At 38.1% G+C, this 15,929-nt stretch overlaps 1 protein-coding gene across 4 annotated transcripts in view; it reads right to left on the bottom strand.

The window, feature by feature from the left end:
• Positions 1–8,620: 8,620 nt before the first annotated feature.
• Positions 8,621–15,929, bottom strand: part of hhat (hedgehog acyltransferase) — a 214,154-nt gene continuing 206,845 nt past the window's right edge. For all 4 annotated transcript variants that reach the window (XR_010003319.1, XM_062971727.1, XM_062971724.1 and 1 more), the window contains one exon: positions 8,621–11,189. Coding sequence is in view for 3 of the 4 variants with exons in the window: in XM_062971727.1 (XP_062827797.1) it covers positions 11,098–11,189 (92 nt within the window). In the remaining variant the exon portion in view is untranslated. The remainder of the gene's footprint in view (positions 11,190–15,929) is intronic.

Here is a 15,929-nt window from a genome sequence, read left to right as displayed (position 1 = left end):
CTAAAGTCATTAAAATACTTAAATGCCATCCTGTATTATAAGATCACTGGGTGAAAAAAGAAAGAAAGGCACCTGGTAGGCATATATAGGGGAAAGTGAGTATTTAGGTCCAAGGTTTTTAAAGGCTTTAATGTCATCTTCAGCATCTTGAATTCATATGGGCAAATACTGCAGCCAGCATAAATTATTTTGAGTTGATATCATACAGCTTTTGTAAGCCCCTTATTTGAGGCTTAATAGGTACCAGGGCAATGGAAGACACATAACTCAACAGGTAGATGTTGAATTTTGGTCACAGAAAGTCAATTTGGATTATGGGTTCAGGTGAACTCCTAAATTACACCTCTGCTCCTTTGGGCATTACTTATATCTGGACTTTAGACATGATTAAATCTGTATCCAACTCAAAGTTTTAGCAGAAATGTTTGCAAGTAACTTGAAGATTACCTACTTGTAGAGTATCCTGGAAGAAATTAACCAGTTTCCATGGTTTTCAGTGGATTTACTTTAGGTATGAATAAATCTGTAACCAACCAAAAGTTCTGCAATAAATGTAAGTAGGCAGTCTAAAGGAAATGACCTACTTATGAGGAGAAAGAAAAATCTAAAACTCCTGGTCCAGTAATAACCTTTGATCTTTGAATAATGCTCCAACAAGTAATTTGTTTGATTTGTTCACATTTCAAGACCAAAGCAATACATGTTGGGCTAATCAAATACCTTTCTTGGCCATAAATGTTCATATTATTATATTTTTCTTAAAATCAGACAAACCTCTGAAGAAATTATCAATATAATTTGAACTTCACAGGTCACAAGCCAAGTAATAATACTATTGATGTTGCTCTATGGACTTTAATTTCTTGGCAGTCTGCCATTACAATGATTCACTGAAGTTACGGAAACATCATTACAAATGTTGACTTGGTCAGTCATACCACTGAAAGAAGGCTTCTTAAAGACAGAAGCTCTTCATGCCGAATGTCATTCAGGACAATGGACACACTGCAAGATTCCAATGTGCTGAATCCAGAGTTAATAATATTCAGAGTAATCCAACTAAATTCAGTGGAATGCTAGTTGTGGCCAATTTAAATACAGTGTTCCCTCCCTATTTTGCGGTTCACTTTTCGCTCCCTCACTGCTTTGCAGTTTTTTTCTGTGCGGTGGCACATGCGCAAAAGGCTTACGAAGGGGATAAGGCCACCTAATCTATATATATAAAAGAGTGATGGAATCCCAGCGACCGACAAAACAACAAAACTACAGGCCCCCCAACCTCGAAATTTGACAACACAACCCACTATCCACGCCTCTAGGTTGATACAACAAAAAGAAAAGAAAAATAAAGTCCTAATTAGAGGGAGAGGAATAATATTGTATATTCACAACCTTTAGGAAATAATATCCCCTGATGGCGCAGCGTGTTAAAGCGCTAAGCTGCTGAACTTCTGGACCGAAAGGTTGCAGGTTTGAATTGGGGGAGCAGAGCGAGCCCCCACTGTTAGCCCCAACTTCAAAAACATGCAAATGAGAGTAGATTAATAGGTACTGCTCCAGCAAGAAGGTAACAGCGCTCCATGCAGTCATCCCACATGACCTTGGAGGAGTCTACGGACAACGCCGGCTCTTCGGCTTAGAAATGGAGTTGAGCACCAACCCCCTGAGTCAGACATGACTGGACTTAATGTCAGGGGAAAACCTTGACCCTTTACCTTAATTACCACCAATTCCTCAATACTTTATTTCCCATACCACCAGACTTTGCCACAGCAACGCGTGGCCGGGCATAGCTAGTTACTAATATAATGTGTAAATATTAAAATAAATATAGTGCCCCTTCTTCGTGGATTTGCACTTATTGCGGGTGGTCCTGGAATGTAAACCCCGCAATAAGTGAGGGAACACTGTATAGTGATCCCTGCTAGGTTTGGCCCTTCTTCGTGGATACTCAAGTCCTGTTACATATTACAGCTTAGTAATATGGCATCCCTTGTGTAAAATGGCAAACAACTCAAATGCTAGCAGGAGTCTGAGTATCTGTTAAATGGCAAAAGGCATGGTGCTTGGCAAAATCAAAGTGTACTTTCTGGGATATATTTTTTTGAATAGTTATGAGCTGTGGTTGGTTGAATCTGTGGATACAGAGGGAAGACTGTCCTAGTATATACCGTGTTTCCCCGAAAATAAGACAGTGTCTTATATTAATTTTTGCTTCCAAAGATGCTCTAGGTCTTATTTTCAGGGGATGTCTTATTTTAGGGGAAACAGGGTATATGTAAGTGTAAATTTGACTACATTTAAATTATATTCAGAATTTTTAAAGTCAAGCTACATGGGTAATTCTTCATTGCAAATATAATCTCTGCACCTATATTAAGTGCAGTGGCCATTTTGGCCATTCTAGAGGCTGTTCTTGGTCCAAGGGAGGTGAAGCTGTGCTTTTAAACTAACCTCAGCCATTATTTCAACAGGTCAACCTTCATGTACAGCTGACCACTATGTTGTAAGCAAAAAGTAAATGCTTGTGTGCCTTGTGGAGGTTGCTTGTTTACTTGTGGCAACCCGATAAATTTCATCAGGCTTTCATAGGTAAGGAATACTCAGGTGCTTTTGCCATTTCCTTCTTATGAAACAAAGCCTACAGCACTTGATAGTCATAGGATGTCTCCCATCTTAGTACTATAATAATAATAAAAAATAAAACTTTATTTATATACCGCCCTATCTCCTCAAGGGACTCAGGACAGTTTCCAACATAGCAAAGGAAGCCATACAACAACTTAAAACCATACAACAATGAAACGTAATACAATAATGAACATAAGTACATAAAATATACAAATCAAATCAACTACAGAATTAAGAACTAATAACAAAATACTCCAAGGTTGACCTTGCTTAGCTTCCAAAATTAGACAAGATCTGGTTTCTTTAGGGCATTGGCATTTGTCTAAAAATACATACTCCATCCTAACTTGGACTTTCCCTGGTGCAATGTCTGAAAAGGATTTGAGCCAAATATCATTACACTTTTTGTGAGTTTATAAAGAAATCTGCAAGTTTAGTAAGGTTCTTATCAACAAAACAAGCCAAATAGGATTCTTGTCCTAACAAATAGCTAATAGGATAAACATATTAGCTAATCATCAAAGTGCAAGTGGAGGATTACAAGCAGTATACAAACATGCCCTAAACATGAACCACCTTGGATATATTGGGTGCTGGAGCTATATGAATCAGAGTGTCTGGGAGATGCTGTATCTTTTCTTGTTTCTTTTCTCTTGCTGCCTCGAAGTGACATTCTTGAGAAAAGATACCATGCTTGGAGCTGTCATGTCCTGCTGCAAGGGAGGGAGCACAACCGTTATGACAATCCACTAGTAATACGCTCTAGTTTTAAGTGACTCATCCCTGTGTTCAGCTGAGGACTTGTCTTGTCAAACACCTTGATTGAATCCCGATCTTGACGCAATTCCACAGAGGAATGCTTGCAGGAGGCAAGCGTGAAAGGCCACCCTTCCTTTCCCTGTGTGTTTTAAAAATGTTTGTTTTTAAAGGAAATACAGCATCACTATATGAAGATTATATGCCATAATATTTTACACAGTGATACACTTCTAGGTCCAGTCAATGCTTACTCCAAGACAGAGCCGGTCCAAGGTAATTTTCTAGTGTAGGCGAACAGAAATTTTGGTGCCCCCCCCCAAAAAAACCTATCACTGAAAAATAAAAGTGTTGGATAAGCAAAAATGTTGGATAATAAGGAGGGATTAAGGAAAAGCCTAAAGAAACAACACTCTGAAAATAGGAAACCCAGACAGGAAGCAATCAGGGCCAATTAACACCCCCCCAACCAAGGATGCCCCCAGGGAGGAAGCCCCACTTGCCTTGCTTCCTAGACTTCCTACAGAGGAGGAGAAGGAGGCTGAGTTGGATGACCCAGTAGTCTGAATCAGTACAACTATTTCTGACAATGTATGTCAGATTTTCTCAAACTGGCATTTTCCAGAAGTGCTGGACATTCATTACTGCCTTGCACATCCATTAGAAAGTGTAGATTCTATATCTCTGCTAAACTAAATAGTTGTATACAGGTGTTAAAACTTTAATCCTTGGGAAAATCTACTTATAAATGAAGGTACTAGGACTTATTTAACAATTTCCCTCCTTTTCATAAATGGGGCCAAAAGTGGCTCACCCATGAATTAAAACAAGCTCCATAAATTAAAAAATAACAGTAGAAAATGAACATTCAATTAAATAAGTGTGTATGCATTAAATTAATTCACCCAAGTTAGGTAAGATAAGCAATACTTACTTCACAGGCTTCCCAAAAACCATATTGTCTTCCTAGGCTCCTTTCTGCCGCAGGAGACAGGAGTTGCCTCGATGGCGCCCCCAACAACATGGCGCCACAGGCAAATGCCTAGTTTGCCTGGTGGTAGAACCGCCTCTGCTCCAAGATTCTTTAGTATCTGATCATTAAATAAAATGACATATTCAGTCATCCCTCCATATCTATAGACTCTGCATCCTTGGATTCAACCATCCATAGCTTGAATTTTTAAAAATCCCAAAAAGCAAACCTTAATTTTGCCATTTTGTATACAGGACATCGTTTTATTACACTATTGTATATAATGGGACGAGCATCCACAGTTTTGGGTTTTTACAGGGGATCCTGGAGCCAAACCGGGCCTTGCTTACTTGAAAGGATGGAACTACAGCAATGAACTGTGAAAGATTCACAGCTGTGACTGCAAAGAAGGTCTGCTTTTCAGACTATTGTTTTTGGATTTGTGTCCTGTTTGATATCAGATCCAAATCTCATCTAAAAAATGAAAATGGTAAGGGTGGGTAATTTATCAGGGCTGATTGAAGTATGAACCTTGTCAGATACAAATGTAAAGTCAAAAGGAAATTTCTAGAAGTTCATTAAAAGACATGTAATTTTAATTTGATGTAATAATTTATAATCCAACTTTCCCCCCAGCACTCCAAAATATTCCATATTTTGGAAGCCTGTATACTGAGAATTCCAGACATTCTTAGCACACGGGGCAACTAAATATAAGTATAATTGGGCAAAAGCAAAATAAATTAATTAAAAATAAATAAAATAAAATAAACCTGTGACTGGGATTGTAGGAGTTGTAGCCAAAAGAGGGGTAAGAGCTTAAATCCTCTGGGATTTTTGTCTTACATATTGTTAAATTAACTGGGAAGATTGGGTGCATTAGTTTAAAAGGAATTGTCCAGCAATATTGCTCACCCATTTTTTTTAAGAAAATCTTTTTAGAATACTAGTCAGATCTGTTTCTAAAGAAAATGAAGTACTAGGAAGCAAAATACAATTCTATTATAAGAAATTAATCAATATGTGTCTTGAAGGATATCTTCCTTTGCAACAGAGATTTCCAGATACAGGGAAAAATGATATTTAGAATTCATCTGAGTTAACCCTGGTCCAGGTTCTTAGTTTTGAGAGTCTAAATTCATTATGATATATACTCCCCAAATGTTCAAAGATCAAATATAAAATGCTGTCTTATGTTTTAAAAGTATTTTATTTTTTCTCTCTTTTTGATCTGGTCTGTGGATGAAGTCAATAAAACTTTAACTGACTCTGTTTAACTCATATCTCAACCTTCTTCCAAATTCATCCTACATTAGGATAGGCTGATTCCATTTCACTTTGAAATGTTGACAGAATTTGTGAGGAACATGTTGGGTGAAATCTTAAAGCGAAATAAAATGATAAAGTGCAAATGTAAAAAAAGAAGGGAGGCTATGCAATGTCCATCCGGAGCAGGTGGTGGTAGTGTTGGGGGGGTGTTACTTTGTTTTGCTGTTCTTCTGTTACATGTGAATAATGGAACATGCCCAATATATATTTTTTTCATTTTTTAAAATCATCAGAAAAAGAGGCGAACAATTTGGGTTTGTCCAACCCGTCCATTTCAACCCATCTTTAAGTTCTGACATCATGTTTCTGAGATGTAAAATACACTCAGGTAGTTATATGGTGTTTTGATTACTTTGCTAAGAACTGATGTTCTGCTCTACATATCTTAACAGTTGTGCACTAGCCAATAGTACAAATGCATGGTGGGAATCTTGTTGGTGAATTTCAACTAAAGTAGACCCATTGATTCTATTGCTGAATACAGAGTCAACACTTAGGTAAGTCCAGTTGATACAATGGTTATATACAAGTCAGGAGTAACAACAGGATTTAGGTCCATGAAAAACTATGGGAGTCAGCTTATGCAATCATGAACTAAATATATCAATTGCCTAACAGTCAAAATGGCACAACTGCATGTTTAGGGTGATTTGCATATATATGACACTATGAGAATTCTAGTTATTAATGCCCTGCATTTTAATCTTTATGAGAACCCTATGAAGAGTTTTTTAAATGTTGTCTTTATCAGTCCTTCTTTTCTACTTACTTGGACGTTAACTTCATAATCCAAGACTCTCTTTCAGGTGATCAAACCAAATATGACATGTGTCTCCAAGACAGAGGTAGCTCTATGACTACCCATCCATCCATCCATCCATCCCATCTATCATGAGTCAACAGTGTTGACATAACTGCTAAAAAATCCAGTATAACTCTGGGCTGCATAAATCCAAGTATAGTGTTTAGATTTAGGGAAGTCATAGGCTAGTGGTTCTCAACCTGGGGTCCCCAGATGTTTTCAGCCTACAACTCCCGAAACTTACCCTAGGGAGCTGGGTAAGTTCAGCTTGAAGAAGAGCAGTTTAAGAGGTGATAATATAGTTGTGTTTAAATATTTGAAAGGATGTCATATTGAGGAATGAGATAGCTTGTTTTTCCGCTCCTCTAGAGACTAGGGCATGGAGCAACTGTTTAAAATTGCAAGAAAAGAGCTTCCATCTAACATTAGGAAGAACTTCCTCACATTAAGAAGGGCCTTGGTTGCCTTGGGATCTGATGGAATCTCCTTCCTTTGAGGCTTTTAAACTGAGGCTGGATGGTGAACTGTCAGAAGTGCTTTGATGGTGTATTCCTGTATAGGAGCAAGTTGGACTGAATGGCCCTTAAGGTCTCTCCCAACTCTATGATTCTACATTCTATCATCTATCTAGCTTTTATACATTAATTTATTCATTCATGTTAACTGCAGGTGAAGATGAAACTAGTATTTTGAAGGCTAGACTAAAGAAGATCCATTCATAAGCCTCACGGATAAGTGGGAATTTGGAGTCTAATCTTCCAATACTAGTCCACTCCTCCATCCATCCTAACTTCAGCTCATTCAGCTACAAAAAAGCTTATTCACAACCATTTCAATTTATTGCCAACAGGTTTGTGAAAAGAATTTCCAGAAATTCTGGGGAAAATGCACAGTAAAAAGTTGACATACAGGACATATTTCAAGGATATATTACACCGGGTAAGGAATGTCATAATGCTTTTGTTATGACTGTCTGGATTTTTTTAAAATGAAAAAATTAGCTCTTCTTGCTTTTGACCTATTTTAAGCAGATTAGTAAAACTAAGCAGCTTTGAATCCTCTGATCAGAAACTGATAGGAGAGCAAAGCTTGGTGCACCATCTGTAATCAAGGCAGAATTAAAGAAGACATCAATTAGTCTAATAATATCAATAGAATGATTAGAAATTGCCATTTGCCTCATACTAGCACATGGAGACAATCCAATTTTTCTTCAGGAATACTTTAGGGTATTTCAGGATAGAAAGTTTTGCTGGGATCTTGACGCCTAGTCCTACATACAGAATGAAGCCAATGTATTCAGGAAAAAAACCCATTCATAAACTCCGTGGTGTAACAACATGGATATTGGGGGGGGGGGGCATATTTGTAGTGGAAAACGATGCCCTTATTTTTTCAATTGCCTCTTATTTAAGCAAGAAAACTAGGTGAACAGATTCTTCTAATTCACACACATTTGTGGGTCTCTTCCATATCTCTATTCTAGTTCAAGCAGCGCTAACTGATGTACCTTCTCATACCTCCCTTCTTTGGCCTTTAGGCATTGATGTTAGTAGAATTTTGCTGGAGTTTGTAATCTGACTCACCTTCAGGGTGAGAACGCGGGGTATAAATATAGTGAATAAATAGATAAATAGACATTTAAAAAATCTGTGCAAAGAATAAAGTTACAGAATGTTCACAGATGCACCACAAATGGTGGGATGCATGCAAAATTTTCTTAACCATATTTATAATGGATTTACCCATTCTACATGCCTACATTTCACATGGAAACAAATATAATTTGGGACTGATAGCCATGCATATAGTAGCTTTCAAAGTTGTGAAAAATGTTCATTGAAATTCTGTACTGTCAGATGTAAATAATTATTCAACAGCTATTGCTAATTATAGAGCAGATATTGCTCAAAACTCTTCAGTGCCCCTACCAAAGGTTTCCAAGGTGCTGCAAATTAGGGGACTCCGAAATGACTTCTGCAATTATCTTTTTGTTACAGTGTGCATTGAAAATACAACCGCTTCTCTTGATACAATTCTTCCTCTTTATCCACAGACGATGCATCCATGGATTCAACAATTCAGATTTAAAAGATTTAAAAGTAAATAAAAAAGGCAAACTTTTGTCATTTTATATAAAGTCACCGTTTTACTACATCATTACATATAAAAATCCATGAATTATGAACAATCCTGACACTAACCCAATGGATATCAAGGTCCAGGGGGTGTTTCATATCGCATTTCCCAGTTCTCCCATACAATTCATTAATTTTTAAAATTCATATGTACACAATAGTCAAATGATAGTTTCCATCTGAAAAATGTGCAAAGAACTGTAATGGATTACCCCCAACTCAATTTTTCAACTGCACAAAACTGGAACAATTTGACTTGAAATTGGGAAAAGTTGGAAGTCTACTGATGTAACATTTCTGTCCATCCATAGCTGAATGATCCTCTAGGCATTCAACTTTCTATGATAATAATCTCTTCTTTATGTGATGTATGTTTAATGTATTCACTCTATGAATTTCAAAAGTAATTTTGCTGTTTGTGAAAAGAGACTGCCACTCAAATATCTGGAATGTATACTATACCCAGATGGAGAGATGACACAGGCCAGAGGTTCAGTTCTCAATAACAACAACAAAAAAGCTTTTTCCAAATCCGCAGCCTTGGTGGATTTCCAGGATTGTTACAAAAGAAAGAGTAGACAAGTTGTGAAACCCATCCGTTTACCTTTTGGGCCAAGATTCTGTCATTTTGCTCCATGGCAGAACATCAGATGGACCGATGGCACACCTGCTGTAAGGGATAAATGGGCTTGCTTTCAAACTGGTGTTTATAGCAGATGATCAAAATGAATGGCTGGAATCCTCTATCACAGAGTATGCTGAGTAATTTTGCTATGTAGCAGAGGCACTAAGAAACCATACTAGTGAATTGTAGAAATGAGTAACAGGACACTGTCATGTGAATTTTTGTACAATTACACTTTCGTATCATAATTAGGAAAATACTGGACACTGCCAATGTGCACTGTCACTTTCTAATCAGTATTCCAGTGCATAATGGAACAACACACAACAGAACCAATGAGCATCGCAACTTTTTATTGAAGATGGATATTATAGAACCACCCACTTCTAATCCCTGCAGAGGTAAATCTCTAATAGCATCCCATCCAATATTCTCTTCATTATGATACAAAGGTGTGAGTATACAAAAAATCACTTGAAATGATTCATCAGACAAGTCTCTGATTCATTTGTTCCTTTGCCAGGCACATACCTTTCTCTCTTCCTTTTGTTTACAATGTTCCCATTGATTTCATCCTCTTCTGGATACATTATATCAAATTAATGACCCCAGAGGGGTGGTAACCTATAGATATTCAGTCACATACTGATTTATTGGCTACATGCAACAAAAATGTGACAATCAGAAATATTTTTGAAACAGAATCCAAAAACCCCTTTCCCTTCTAAAATCATATCTGAAATCAGGGGTAGGAAAATTAAGTTTTTTAAAAAGCGTATTCTCTTCGAAGTGTCTAACATCCTCTCCTCTTTCAAAATATTCTCATTTCAGGATAATTAGTCCTAAGATCAAAACTGGCCATACCAATGGGCAGAATGAGGCAACTGGCACAGGAAGTCTTCCCCACTTCTTTTAAAAAAATATTTATTAAAATTTTGATACATAAAAAAGAAGTGAAGTGAAGTGAAGTGGGTATGTGTTGGTAGGGTAGGGCTGAAGGTTATGGGTAGGGATTAGTTTAGGAGAGGAGAATAGGTGAGGTAGCAAAAAGAGAAAAGAACAAAAAAGAAAAAAGAAAAAAAATCAAGATTTTTTTCATGGCTTCCAAATTATCCAGCTGGGTAATAAATCTGTTTTATAACTTCTCATATGTCCCGCACTTCTTTAAAATCTTTCCTTTACAGACAAGAGCTCATTGTCCATTGGGCCTGCCTTCTAATCTCCAAGCTAGACTGTGTTTCTTAGGTACAATGGAGAATTGTTCCATCACCAACATGGAAGTCAGATAAAACTGCCAGTTGTTATTCTCAGACAACAAAATATTTCAGGATGATCTGCAAATGGATTTCCTCCCAAATAAAGAGCTATATAAAGTCAGTGCTGAAGTTTTCAATTGAGTTGATTTAAGATGCTTAACTTAAGATACACATCGTGTTCTCTTGCATATAGATAGAAATACAAATTAAAAATAACTATTATAGTTAAATAGTATATCAAGAGAAATGTTTTTAAAAGTATTTCTATTTCATGGAAGAAAACCCAAATCCACTGTAGATGACAAAGGTGTAAATGAAAAATGTAATCACAATTTGAGTAGACCAACTGAGTCAATGGGATCTTGGGAAGTCACCATTTATGCAATTGGGTTAGGTCAAATGTCCTTCAGAGTTTCAAAGGTCTGTCTCATTCTGATGAGTGCGTGTTGATATGGAATCCATACACCATCAGGCACTACAGGCTATATTGGTATGTTGGTACAGTATTGTATTGAAGAGATAAATTCATATCTCTAAAATATTTGGTCTCTTTGGTAAAAGTTCAGATGTCTTTATTCAGATACTTGTTAAGCCCGGGAGGATCTGTGTTGCCATTCAATCCCAACATGAGAGTAGCAATAGAGGAATCCAAAAACAGAAAGTGTTGCCCAGGGCCAACCTATGAAAGAGAGAATAGAGATAGATTAGCTAAGCTCAGATTCATCCAAACATGGTTAACACATACATGCTGCTCCATGGCACCCAAATTTAAATGCTTAAAGCAAGGGTGTGCATCCTCAACCTCTTCATCTACACATACAGAGGAAAATAGTTACAGTAATTTTCTCCCTGCTGTTGGAGAAAAACACAATTTCACCACAATATTTGAATGGCCTGGAAAGTTGCACACAAATTATTCTGCACAGAAAAAACACATGAGCAAACACTATTTTCTGCAAAGAAAGCAGTTAAAAACGCAGGAAACATTTTGTGCAAAAAATAACACTGTGGCTGAAATCTTGTTGCCTACAGGTACACATTAGTAAGTGCTACATATTCATGATCTCCATGTAGCCTATAGTTTAGGCAGTACATAGGAACCAGTAATGTCCCCTAAATCCCACTTACTAGTAAGCAGCCACGGGGATGAATGGGCATGTGACATTCTGACACCCCTCTGCATGAGCAATATTCTGGACAAGGAGGATTTATGACAGGGACCTTTGCTTGGTCTCTCTCTTGGGAATATCAGACAGTTACTTCTTGATTGACAGAAAAATGGACCAATAAATGGGGTCTGGGAGTCTGGCTAGAATCCACTATGTAGCGCCAAAGTTAAAATGCTGTATAGTACACAATGCTCATGCAGGAGTCCACTGCATGTCTTTTTCTACACAGAGTAATTTCTCTGCAAGACTTTGTGAGGCTGGGATTCTGGGAGATAATTGTGAAAGGTCTTGTTGATCTGTCCTCCCAAATGAGATTTCTCTCATTTTTTGACCAGGGAATGAATAAGAATGAATATTCCTTCCACGCTGAGCTTGGAGCACATCCAATGGACTATGTCAGCATCCTATCAGATGATAGGGCGGGTTTTAGAATCACTTCTGTAATTGAACGGATCTAAGCTCAATCTGTCAGGTGCCTGCTGCCCTAAAGCCTCAATCCATTCCAATCTTCTTTTAAATCTTTCTCTGAACGAAGAACTTTTACAACACCCAAAAAGGTTAAGCACAGAGTGACATTCTCATCTGATAAAACTTTCTCTTTGCTCCTGGCCAAATAAATTTAAGCAAAACAAGGTACTCTTTCCTTTAGATCATCTTTGGGGTTGTAATCTATATGAAAGGATTCAGAAACAACCCCAAACTACAGTAAGCCAAATTTCATTCCATTAAAGGTTTCTAACAAATGACACCACTGCAGGGTTGTCTGGATTCCCAAGGACTAAGTGCTTTAAAGTAAGGCTGGAATATCCTTGAAATGACTGCTGCAAATGAATGGCTCGTGCATTCTTATGATTTAATTATAGAGAAGAGGACATCCTGACACACAGGTTGCCACTGAGACATGTGTCCTTTGATGACATCATCCAGGTCCGACTGTGACATTCCCTCTCCACCCCACCCCACCCCACCCCACCCTAGTCTTTCTTCTGGCCTTTCTGTCAAGCTTAAGAACCACATAACATTTTAATTTGCTAAAGTAGAAGAATTATGGATGACATTAGGTGAAAAAAAGGGTGACAGAAGTGATGTTAGCTGCATTGTGGATCCCAGAAGTGAAACAGAACAGGCTGATATAAATATTTTAGGACCAATAAATAAACCCATAAATATGTAAAACAAGTATTTCTGAATGGAAATGTACGTGAGTGGGCTGCTACAATGAAGTTAAGAGTTTCACATCTGGGAAAGCACAGAAGGCTGGATTTAGTTCCAGGACATGCACTTCACTTCCTCTGTTCTCTTCCAACAATCGCAAGGTTCCAATCATTTGGAGAATCTTGTCCTTTACTTTGCTTTTGCTTTTCTACCTGAAATCCATTAACTGTAGGCACTGGGGACTGGATTTGTGGCTGGGGAGCCAGTGTGATGTAGAGGTTAGAGCAGACATAGGCAAACTTCGGCCCTCCAGGTGTTTTGGACCTCAAATCCCACAAATTCCTAACAGCTAGTAGGCTGTTAGGAATTGTGGGAGTTGAAGTCCAAAACAACAGGAGAGCTGAAGTTTGCCTATGCCTGGTTTGGGATATGGGCGAGCTGCTACTCCTGTAAGTCACTGGGTGACCTTGGGTCAGTTGTTTTGTTTAAACACCATGACTCACCTCACATGGTTTTTGTGAGGATATTGAACTAACTGAAAGTATGCAAAGAAATATTGCAGAAATCTTGGGACTAATGGAGAGAAAGTAATTGGTAGCATCAGCTTTTGTAGACTTAAGTCAGTTCAGTCAGATCCATGGAGTAGTGAAGCATCTGACGAAATAGACTTAAATCTATAAAGGTTCGGGCTACCAACTTATCTCGGTTAGTTTCAAATGTGCTGCAAGATCCCTTTGCCTACCAATTGACATTAACATGACTAAATCTCTAAATTCTACCATCACTAAAAGAAAAGTAAGTTAATGAAACTAATGAAAGGGGCCGGGCTGTGGCGCAGCTGTTGAGCAGCTGCCTTAAATCACTCTGACCATGAGGTCATGAGTTCGAGGCCAGCCCGTGGCAGGGTGAGCACCCGTCAATTAAAAATAAAAAATAGCCCCTGCTCGTTGCTGACCTAGCAACCCGAAAGATAGTTGCATCTATCAAGTAGGAAATAAGGTACCACTTATAAAGTGGGGAGGCAAGATTAACTAATTTACGACCTGGAATGAGGAAGTGCCGTCAGTGTGGATGATGAAGCAGCTGCTCCCCCCTGTGGCCAGAATCGAACATCCCGTCAGAAGAAGGTTAACTGCCTCTGCGTGTGTCTCTCAGTCTCTGTTTGATGTGTTTATGGGCATTGAATGTTTGCCCTATGTGTGTTATAATGTGATCCGCCCTGAGTCCCCTTCGGGGTGAGAATACTGTAAATAAAATAAATAAATACTGTAAATAAAATAAATAAATAAATAAATAACAAAAAACAAACTTGAAATCCATTACCCCTTCATGGCCAAAGTCAGCCGCTGAAAAAGCAAAGCAAAATCTCAAACATTTTACCCCTCTACAAATCAATTCCTTACCCATCCCCATGAAATTCAAGTAATCAGATCACTGAAAAGGCTTTTTATATACTCTTGTTCTGTTAACACAGCACCCTGATGTCTCTTTGAAAGAAGACACCACTAGTCATTGTGCAGTTAACGCTGGAAATGCAGGAATCAGAGGAAGAGACATGGTCCTCATTAGAATGCAGTGGGCAAGGAATGGGCAAAGAAAGGCCTGATGGCATTCTAATGAGAGCTCCGGCTTTTCCTGCACTGCAGCATCTTTGGAGCAAGTATATAGAAGCACTTGCTCTGATTGTTTTAAGCAAAACCTGCCTTGCATTAAAGCGTTCTGGGGCTGTTCAGTAAAAGCCAGATTATGTTCCTATAACAAAGGAATGCCTCTTTAGACTGAGTTTAAGGAGTTTCTTTTTCTACACCATTTGCCAGGCCCAGTGCTGAAATGGTTTATCTCAGTGGTTCCCAACCCTTTTTTAGTCATGCCCCACCTAAGCATCTCTATCCCTCTCCCCCCAGTGACATATAAAGTGAACTCCTAAAAGGCCATTAACTTGGTCTAAACAAGTTTCCAAAGAACATGGCATCCCTGAAACAGAAAAATAAAAGTACAGTTGGAGGACTGTGAAAGACATCACTTAGAAATAGTTTAAAAATAACTCTTTCTTGAATTGCCCCCCTTAAAAATTGAATTGTTTCCCTGTAAGGCATGTGCCTCATATTGGAAAATAGGAATTTATCTGATTCAAGGAGCTCTGTCAGGACAGGACCCTCTATGTCTGAGATCAATACTACAACACCACAATGGCTCTGTCATTAGCCCAATACAGTACATTCTGACTTGTAACCTTCCAAAACTCAAGCAATCATCTTAATCCTGTACTATTTAAATCTTCGAACTACCAGTTACAGAGATAGTACCTTGGAGTGTCTGCATTAACCGAACTAGGACCTAAGTATAAATGAGAGCATTTTGTACATACATAGAGCTCTGTTATTGTAGCTTTTAGAAAGACTCCCAACTTTCAGTTGTTGTTGGTATTAACTGCTGCCAAGTTAACTTATGGCAACCCTATGAATGAGAGAGCTCCAAGTCACGTATTATCAACAGACTTGTGCAGATCATCTGAGTCAGAGCTGTGGCTTCTTTAATTGAGTCTGTCCATTTGAAATGTTGTCTTCCTCTTGTCTGCCTGCTTTCTTAGACACACACACACATACAGTAGAGTCTCACTTATCCAACATAAACGGGCCGGCAGAACACTGGATAAGCGAATATCTTGGATAATAAGGAGGGATTAAGGAAAAGCCTATTAAATATCAAATTAGGTTATGATTTTACAAATTAAGCACCAAAACATCATGTTATACAACAAATCTGACAGAAAATGTAGTTCAATATGAAATAATCCTATGTAGTAATTACTGTATTTACGAATTCAGCACCAAAATATCACGATTTATTGAAAACATCGACTACAAAAACGCGTTGGATAATCCAGAACGTTGGATAAGCAAGTGTTGGATAAATGAGACTCTACTCTGTGTGTGTGTGTGTGTGTGTGTGTGTGTGTGTGTGTATTCAACTTTTCAAGTTTACCCTGGCTACATCAGAAAATAGTCTATGTCAGTCATTCTGCCTGAAATTATTAAGGCTTTGAGGACACACATGGCTATGCTTTTAAATTAATTCTGATTCTGGTAAGTGGA

Source organism: Anolis carolinensis, chromosome 1, assembly GCF_035594765.1.
Source record: "Anolis carolinensis isolate JA03-04 chromosome 1, rAnoCar3.1.pri, whole genome shotgun sequence".
In the NCBI taxonomy this organism is placed as follows: Eukaryota; Metazoa; Chordata; class Lepidosauria; order Squamata; family Dactyloidae; genus Anolis; species Anolis carolinensis.
The sequence above is the reverse complement of the archived record's forward strand: the minus strand, read 5'-3'. Positions and strand labels throughout refer to the sequence as shown.